We start from the raw sequence: 8901 nt of genomic DNA on the forward strand, positions 1-8901 counted from the left end.
ATTCCACCACCAGCACACCTGATTCACTAATCAGAGGTTTGATGATTAGTTGACCAGTGGTACAAAGGGGACTGGATCTAGGTGAACTATGTGGAGTGTCTTCCAGGGACAGTACAGTACAGACTGACAAGATTACAACAGTGTAGTTTACTCAACTCATTCAAACTATCATGACTATTGTTTAGAGAGAAGATCTGCACAAGGGCATAAAGTGTAAGATATAGCAAGAGAGGACAATATGGTGCAAGGCAGCCAAAGTGGAATCAAAAGTCATAGGCCTAATCATCAATCAAATATGAACTATAAAACCAAAATATAATCTACATATAAAGACAACATGTCATCTACATGTGTTATCGAAAAGCTCCCTTCTCACATCCCAGGTCACATATAAAGACAACATGTCATCTACATGTGTTATAGAAAAGCTCCCTTCTCACATCCCAGGTCATGTTTGGACTAGAACGTGACAACTCAACGGGCTATGCGCATCTCCCCAATAGCCGACAGACAACTTTCCTGAGTGCAATGTCATTAATGTGACCGATATGTACAGTATAATAAGCATAGCGAAGAAGAAAAATATCCTACTTCTGACGCACAGCAGAGACATCGCTGCTGAGATTTCCCCTGGAGCAAGAGTCCCTCAAGAATTTACAAACACTCATTGCGTTTCAATGAATGTACTCCCCAAACGCTTGTTGCATCGTAAACTATCCTCGCAGTCCCTTGGGACTTCAGCGGATGGATGATGCGCCGCTGCCATTTACTTGGATGAGAAGTTGGACGAACGCTCCTCCAGCTGACGATACGCAATGGCGGAGAACTACAGTGTGGTGATGTGTCGTTCACGAACGAACGGATCTTTTTGAACGGATCTTTTTGTTGAACGTCTGGAACCGCATCGGTGAAAGAGCCATTCATCTGGCTCTCTGATTTGCATACTGCTACTAGTGCTTGTTGAGCTCAGAACAACGTTTTTCTACAGATAAGTTACAACATCATTATCTAAAGGGGGTGAATCCTCACTGCAGAAACAATAAATAGTGTGGAGAGCGGGTCAATCTGGTCCACGAGGATTTATTTCATGTTTAAAAACGAAATCTTCATTTTTTTTACGCGCATTTCACGATCTGACTTAATGGTAGCCTACCTTTTGGCTTTTACATTGAATATTTGCAATATTTTTCATTGTTCTAGATTTATTTTAAGCATTTTAAAGGTAGATCCGTTTATGAGCCAAATGAACCCGCTCTTTTACCTGAACGGAGCCAAATGTGCCGGCTCACCGAATAGACTCAGAAAGCCCATCACTACTACAGCGGAGAGGTTAGATCCAAACAGAGCACCACAATCAACAGGCACGCTCAACAGACAGGCGGTTAGGGCGTTGGGATTTGACTGTCACAGGGACCAACTAATAAGAGGTTATAATTAATTGGAATTGTTGTGATTGTATGTTTGTCTGTACAGTTATGGCTGTCCTGTTATTATTTTGTGTCTTGATCAATAATGAGTAGCTAAACCATATCGACTTTTGGACACTGATGCGCAGGAGAACCCCTAGCTGTCAATCAAGCAGGCGCGGTGAACGGATTATGACGCTCGAGCGTTCCAAATGACGCAACAATACAGTTCCAGAACAGAGAAAGTTAATGCCGAAGATGTTGTTCGGTTCCACACTAAAACTGCTGTTTGACAAGTGTGATTTGAGGTGAGTCAAATATTTACAAAAGTTTACAATACATTAACCCTCCGCTAGCCTACTTAACCTATAATTCTGTCATGGTAAGATAACACATGTGAAAGTGAACGTTAACCTATTTGAAATATTTTTTATGCCATTATCTAGCTAGCCTTATAAAATACAATTATTAATTATGGAATTGTTTTTTTCTGTTGCTATCAAATCAATCCATCTGTATTTACTCTTCTGTCTGTTTGTCTTGTTGACTTATCTGTCTGTCTGTGTACAGTCTAGCCAGCATATGCCAGAAAGGTTCTTTCACATAGGCTCATATTCACAAAGTCTCATAGAAGGAGTGCTGATCAATAATCCGTTTTGTCTTTTAAATCAAACTGAATACGTTTTGATGGACAGGAGGGGACCTGATCCTAGATCAGCACTCCTACCCTGAAACACTTTGTGAACACAATCCAGGTGTACTGTGATTATGAAGTTGTGATGAGGTATTATTATATTAGTCGTGCTGATGCATGATGGGTTGTAGGCTAGAGCTTGAGTACTGTAGTCTGAAGGCTGTTTCTGAATGCACTGACCTGGTGAGTAAATGTTGTGTACAATGGCACCATCTAGTGACAGAAACATAGAAACACACATTGTTGCTGAACGAAGGCATCTCTTTATTTTCCAGAAATAAAACTTGTAGACCTTTCCTGCAGTCTCTGAGGAGATGGACACCTCTTCTTCTTCTGGACGATCTCCGTCTCCTACTGGGACTGTCTTCTTACCCCCTCCTATCATGTGGAACAGTCTGTAAGTCATTCATCACATAACCTAGCTCTGGTCCAGGGCATTATGTGCGGCTTGCTGAAGGAAGGCTCAGTGTCTGCAAGCTGTACTTAACGCCCTGGGCCAGAGCTACACATTACCCACCTCTGGCCATCATGGACAGTCAACTCATCACATTCACGTACTGTAAGTCACAGTTGAGTGAGTTGTGTGATTAAAGGCAGTTTAATTGATCAGAAGTTTCATTATTATTGTAATATTGTAGTAAATTGTCTGAGTTCACTTCCTAAATAATGTGTTGACATTCCTTCGCTCCCAGATACAAGCAGGCAGAGATGGAGGTTCAGTTCCTGAGGGAAGAGAAGAAGACCTGTACAGAGAAGGAAGCCCACATGCTTGAGTTGAGGGGGAAGGATCGAACGATCCGAAATCAGAAGAAGGAGATGGACAGACTTCAAGTGTGCCTCTGGGAGGAGGAAAAGAAGAAGAGGAATGGTGGAACGGAGAAGGACGAGATGATTGAACAGTTACAGTCTGAGACAGACCATCTCAGAGCCCTTTTGAAAGATGAAAGGAGGAGAAGAAGAGTAGAAAGGGGTATTATGAAAGAGTGGAAGGCTGAGATCCTGAGACTGAGGGAGGCAGAGAGCCACAGGGAGGCAGAGAGACAGAGAGAAGCAGAGAGAAGCAGAGAGAAGCAGCGAGACAGAGAGAAGCAGAGAGGCAGAGAGAAGCAGAGAGGCAGAGAGAGCCACAGAATGGGAGAACCAGAGAAAAATGCAGGAAGTCAACAGACTCAAACAACTGCTGGAGCTGCTGATGGTGGACCTACAACTGGCCCACGTAAGACATGTCATTGTTATTATTAAAAGGCAGTGTATATTCACCCGGATGAAAATGAATGGCAGCAGTATGCTAACCCAATGTTAACTTTTATGCCTTTCCTAAACGTTAACCCTTACCTTAACCTCACTGAAACTATACCTAACCTTTACCATAACCCAACCCTAGGTCCTAAACCTAACCTTCATTTATCTCAACCCCTACGCCTTTCTTCTGCCGGTTGAATATCCACTTCCTTATTAACGTCATTACTGTTGTTGTTGTTGACAACTGTATCTGTGCAGGTTGTAAATAATTGCATTAGTGAAACATCATTTGTAGGAGTCATTTCTACAAGCAGAAACATCAGAGGCAACATTAAATTGCAACGGGAATTTCTCAAACCCCTAACTGAATGGGCAAGCTAGTTGTGTGTTTGTATTTGTACACATTTTGGACATAATTGATTCCATAAAATGTCTCATAATTTTTTCAAACCATGTCAATACATTAATTGACAATGAATTGTCCAGATGAATTGATCAAAATGACCCTGCTATTGATGTTGTTCAGTGTTTGATTCAATTACCTAGGTCTAAGTTGTATTTCTATGTATCATTCTCTGCAAATGCTTTGAAAGTATGTCTTGGTCATAGATTATCACTAATTTAACCTTTTAAATTTAAGCAAGAGATAGAGAGATTGAGGCTATGGCAGAAAGTCATGGAGGATCAGCGACCAAGACTGGAACAACAAACCTATTGAGACAGAAAGAGAGAGGGAAAGAGAGAGGGAAAGAGAGAAAGAAAGGGAGATGGAAAGGGAGAGAAAAGCAGAATTGGAAAGACAAGAAATGAAGAAGAAAGTGAAACAGGCAGAAGAAACGATAAAAGTGTTAGAAGGAGAGATTGAGAGATTGAAAGAGACTGAAAAGGAAATCATATTTGAAAGAGAAAGAGACATGCGTATTGCAGAGAATGAGAAAGTCAAACTGGTTAACGAAAAGGTGAAAGAGTTAGAGAGAGAGGTTGAGAGACTGAAAGAAGATATGACAAAAAAAGAGATTCAATACAAAATCAAATTTGAAAGAGCGAAAGAAGCGTATAGAAGACAGAATGAGAGAGTGAAACAGGTTAACCAAAATGTACTAGTGTTAGACAGAGAGGTTGCGAGAATGAAAGAAGAGATTAGATTGAAAGACGAGACTGAACCAGAGAGAACATTTGATAGAGACAGAGAAAGAGAAAATGATTGGAGACGAAGTGAAGAGGAGATGAAAAATAGAGTGGAGAGAGAGATGGAGATGGAGACAGCCCTCATCAATGACAAAAAGACGTCTGAATTGGAGGAAGTCTTCAAGAAAATCAAGGAACAGCTGATAGAATTAGAAAATATGGAAACAGACAAATATAAATGGAAACAGAACCAAATGGACATGGAGGAGAAGATGGAGGGTGAGAACAACAAACAGAAAGAGGTAGAAAGAAAGAGAATGGAGAAAATACCAAAACAGAGACAACAAGAAGATGAGAAGAAGAAGGAGATGGAGAGAGAAGAAGAAGAGGAGAGACGCCAACAGAAGCACATAGAGATGGAAGAGGAAGAAAGAGGGAGTGAAAAAGAGAAACAGAGAGAGATCAAAAGGAAGAGAATGGAGAAGAGACAGAAAAATATGGAAAGAGAAGAAGAGAGACAGAGCGAGATTGAAAGAGAGAATGAAGAAGAACGATGTAAACAGAAGCAAATTGACATGGAGAAGGAGGAAAGAGAGAGGGAGAACAATACACAGAGAGAGATAGAAGAGATACACAGAGGACAACAACAAGAGGAGAGACAAAAACAAATGGAGAAGGAGAAAGAAAGGGAGAAAGACAATGAGAATCAGAGAGAGATGGAATTAAAAGATCGTCAACAGAAAGAGATGGAGAAAGAAAAGATGATCATGAGAGAGAGGGAGGAAGCAGGAAGAAGAAAGGAGGGGCAGAAAAATATTTTTGGGGAAATTGAGGGACAGAATGAACTGGAGATAGAACAGGAGAGAGAGATGGAAGACAAGCATGAAGTGATTAAGGAAGTAGAGGAAGAGTACAGGGAAAGAGAAGAGAGAGCAAAGGAAGTAAGCATGAAGAAACATGTAGTAGTTAATGTTAAAGCAAAAGCACGGGAAGTCTTCAATAGACGTAAAGAGAGAAGGTTAGAAGTGTTGAAGGGGGAACGAGAACACATAGAAAGAGGAAAACAAATCAGGAGGGAGAAGGAGGAAAGACGGCTGGAGATGGAAAGAAAACAGGAGAAGGCAAGACAACAAGAGGAGCAGGATAAAAAACAAGAGATTGAAATTGCTAGACAGAAAGAAATGTTCAGAAAAGAGAGGAGGAGAGGCAGAGAGAGGAAGAGAGAGAGGAGGAGAGAAAGAGAGCCGTTAAAGGCCATTTAGCTTTAATCAGAGAGAGAGACATAATAGAGGCAAACAGAAGAGAGGAGATGGTGGAAGAGGAAAGAAGGGAATTCCTTGAAAATTACAAGAGGGGTGACTTAGAGGAGGAGGAGGAAACGGAAGAAGACAAGGAGGACATTCTCCCACCTGATAAAAGTATCCGAAGGAGAGCTGTGGGCTGGATAAATAAGAAGTGGGAGAAGAGGAACCTCAAGAAGATCGAGAGAACCTATCAGAGAGAAGCTGAGGAGGGCTATAAGATCGTCCACATAGGTAAGACCTGTTTTCCCTCTGCTTATGACATCATCCTCTTTAGTCTCCTCTACACACATCAGTTCCACACCAGTCATCATGTTGCATCATTGTTTCAATATAAAACTACTGTCTAAAGAATATGTTAGCTGACATGGCTAATTGAGTGACTGACTGACTGACATAACAAGAAACATACTGCTGATGTAACAACCACGTGTTTAAATGGTACATTGTGTCATCTACCAGTCTAACTCTCAAGACTAAGTAGAGACCCAGATAGAGTTGTGTCATCTACCAGTCTAACTCTCAAGACTAAGTAGAGACCCAGATAGAGTTGTGTCATCTACTAGTCTAACTCTCAAGACTAAGTAGAGACCCAGAAAGAGTTGTGTCATCTACCAGTCTAACTCTCAAGACTAAGTAGAGACCCAGATAGAGTTGTGTCATCTACCAGTCTAACTCTCAAGACTAAGTAGAGACCCAGATAGAGTTGTGTCATCTACCAGTCTAACTCTCAAGACTAAGTAGAGACCCAGATAGAGTTGTGTCATCTACTAGTCTAACTCTCAAGACTAAGTAGAGACCCAGAAAGAGTTGTGTCATCTACTAGTCTAACTCTCAAGACTAAGTAGAGACCCAGATAGAGTTGTGTCATCTACTAGTCTAACTCTCAAGACTAAGTAGAGACCCAGAAAGAGTTCCTAAAAAACACACACTAAAACGTGTTTTGGGGGGATCCGGGGGCTACTAGTGGCCATGCGGCCCTAAGCGATCACATATGCCCTGGCACTATACAAAGAATAGGTGGCATTCAGGACTCATGTTCAACTTAGGGTCAATTCGGGATGGGAATTATTGCACTTTATTGACAAATTCCATGCCTTGCTCAACTGAAAAGAGTAAAGAATCATTGAGATTAAATTGTGTTTTCTATTCTTCATTCCCTGTGTCCTTTACATTTAAGTTGATACCAGATCCGTAAGTTGAATGTGAACTCTACTTCTTCTCCCCTACCAGCCATCCCTGGACACACAAGGCTAACAGCCACCATGACACGGGCAGAGAGAGAGAGGGAGAAGAGGAAGGAGCTGCTGAAGGCTGAGAAGAGAAGGAAGAAGATGGAGGATTTTAATAAGCAGTGGAGAGAGCAGTCCCTGCTTAAAAAACAAACTCATCAGAAACTGAAGGAGGAGAGGGGGAAGATGAAGGGACATTACCTGGAGCAGATGAATCTGGAGGCTGATGCTCAAATCAACACCCGGTGTCTAACCACCCAACACAGCCACGATTATCTGGAGACAACACAGCCCACTGGATCTGGAGATGGCCACCAGGAAAGGCCAAGGAGGCAACAGGCATGGGCAGAGATCCAGGAGGGGAGTTCAGAGAACCAGCAGGGGGGGCCAGACAGCCAGCAGCTAGAAGCTCCAGAAGAGGCTGAAACATCAGAGACAACCTCCAAGAACAAGAAAAGGCCAGGCATCTGGAAGAGAATTAAGATGGGGTAAAGAATGTTTAAACATCTATTCATGTTTTACACTGTTAATATATATGTTGTCACTTTAAAAAGGGACATTATCCAAATGTGAGGCTTTAGTGTACATGCAACACACATGTAAATATATAGATACTTACCTGTCTCTGATGTCTTACAGCATTCCTGACGTGCTGTCTGCCTAGAGCTGGAACATGTAAATATATAGATACTTACCTGTCTCTGATGTCTTACAGCATTCCTGACGTGCTGTCTGCCTAGAGCTGGAACATGTAAATATATAGATACTTACCTGTCTCTGATGTCTTACAGCATTCCTGACCTGCTGTCTGCCTAGAGCTGGAACTCGAAGAAGCCACAGTTCCACTGAGGTTACATTGGTCATTAAAAGTGTCGCCCAATAATTCCTCCTCCTCTTTAAGTCATCAAGCCACATTTCCTCCACAAAACATGATCGTCTCCTCAAGCCAGCAAGTATCCTCTTTATCAGGCAACAAACCATCGAAGGTCAGTGACTCTCCTCCCCAGAGCAGAGGTTCTCATCTTTATCCTAATTAAATTCATCTCTGCTCACCACCTCTACTGTCCTAGAAAATATCCCAAAAATGGAAATGGTTTAATAAACAGAAGTCCTCCCCTCAGACCAGTGGCTCCACAAGCCAGAGTTTCTTATCTTTATTCAAGTTGAACGCAACTCTGATCATTTCCAGCACCTCACCTGTTAAGGGGAGGTGCTGAAAAGGAGGTCTGGGAGGAGGTCTGCAGGTAGCCTGGACCGGACCGGTAGCAGCTAAGTTGCTGGCTCCATCCCCGGACAGAGCTACTCAAGTCAGGCCAGTGATGTTTGACGATGTCATTTTTGTTATTAAAGTTTTACGTTTTAATAAAAGCATTACATTTAAAAAGCAATATTGTTGTTACGGTGTGGATTGTTTTGTTATTTATTAGAATTGAACCATCCAGTAGTCATGGTAGATGTTAGACTTTCAATGAGACACCTAACATTCCATCAGTTTGCTACAATGTGTGACATGTTATATTAGAGAGGAGTCCTCTATACACATCTATTTTAGACCAGAGGAGAAATATCAGATTGAAATAGCTTCTCTAAGAATCTGAGGAGAGAGCAACAGTAGACGCATCGTTAGCTCCCCCACCTCCAGTTCAGTACTTGGGTCATTCCACCAGTTGAGCACCTTTTGGGGAGTGTAACTTTTATTTCACCTAATTCTAACATTCTGTCATAAAGAGCACATGTTCAACTTAATAAAACACATGTTTTCCCATCTCAAAAGTTTTAAAAAAATACATACTATAGCAAGTGCCTATTAAGTGCCAAATAAAGTGACAGGGTTGACTGTAACAGAGTTGACTGTTTCATTTAGAATCAACCATAGATTATGTGTTATAATTCACCCA

General features: G+C 41.6%; 1 protein-coding gene and 1 long non-coding RNA gene across 2 annotated transcripts; both read left to right on the top strand.

The window, feature by feature from the left end:
* Positions 1–1378: 1378 nt before the first annotated feature.
* On the top strand, positions 1379–2982 carry LOC120042300. Its single transcript, XR_005476057.1, has 3 exons — positions 1379–1714; positions 2376–2497; positions 2793–2982. It is a non-coding gene; the product is annotated as an uncharacterized LOC120042300 (long non-coding RNA).
* A 2797-nt stretch (positions 2983–5779) lies between these two features.
* Positions 5780–7428, top strand: LOC120042301 (trichohyalin-like). Its single transcript, XM_038987124.1, has 3 exons — positions 5780–6005; positions 7005–7380; positions 7422–7428. Exons 1-3 carry the CDS (start codon positions 5780–5782, stop codon positions 7426–7428), a joined length of 609 nt encoding a protein of 202 aa, XP_038843052.1.
* The last annotated feature ends 1473 nt before the right edge of the window (positions 7429–8901 follow it).

Source organism: Salvelinus namaycush, unplaced genomic scaffold (genome assembly GCF_016432855.1).
Source record: "Salvelinus namaycush isolate Seneca unplaced genomic scaffold, SaNama_1.0 Scaffold65, whole genome shotgun sequence".
NCBI classification, from domain to species: Eukaryota; Metazoa; Chordata; class Actinopteri; order Salmoniformes; family Salmonidae; genus Salvelinus; species Salvelinus namaycush.

Coding starts and splice junctions, on each gene's coding strand:
- LOC120042301 (XM_038987124.1), top strand. CDS start 5,780: ATGGTGGAAGAGGAAAGAAGGGAATTCCTTGAAAATTACAAGAGGGGT. Junction 6,006..7,004: donor CTATAAGATCGTCCACATAG/GTAAGACCTGTT, acceptor CTCCCCTACCAG/CCATCCCTGGACACACAAGG.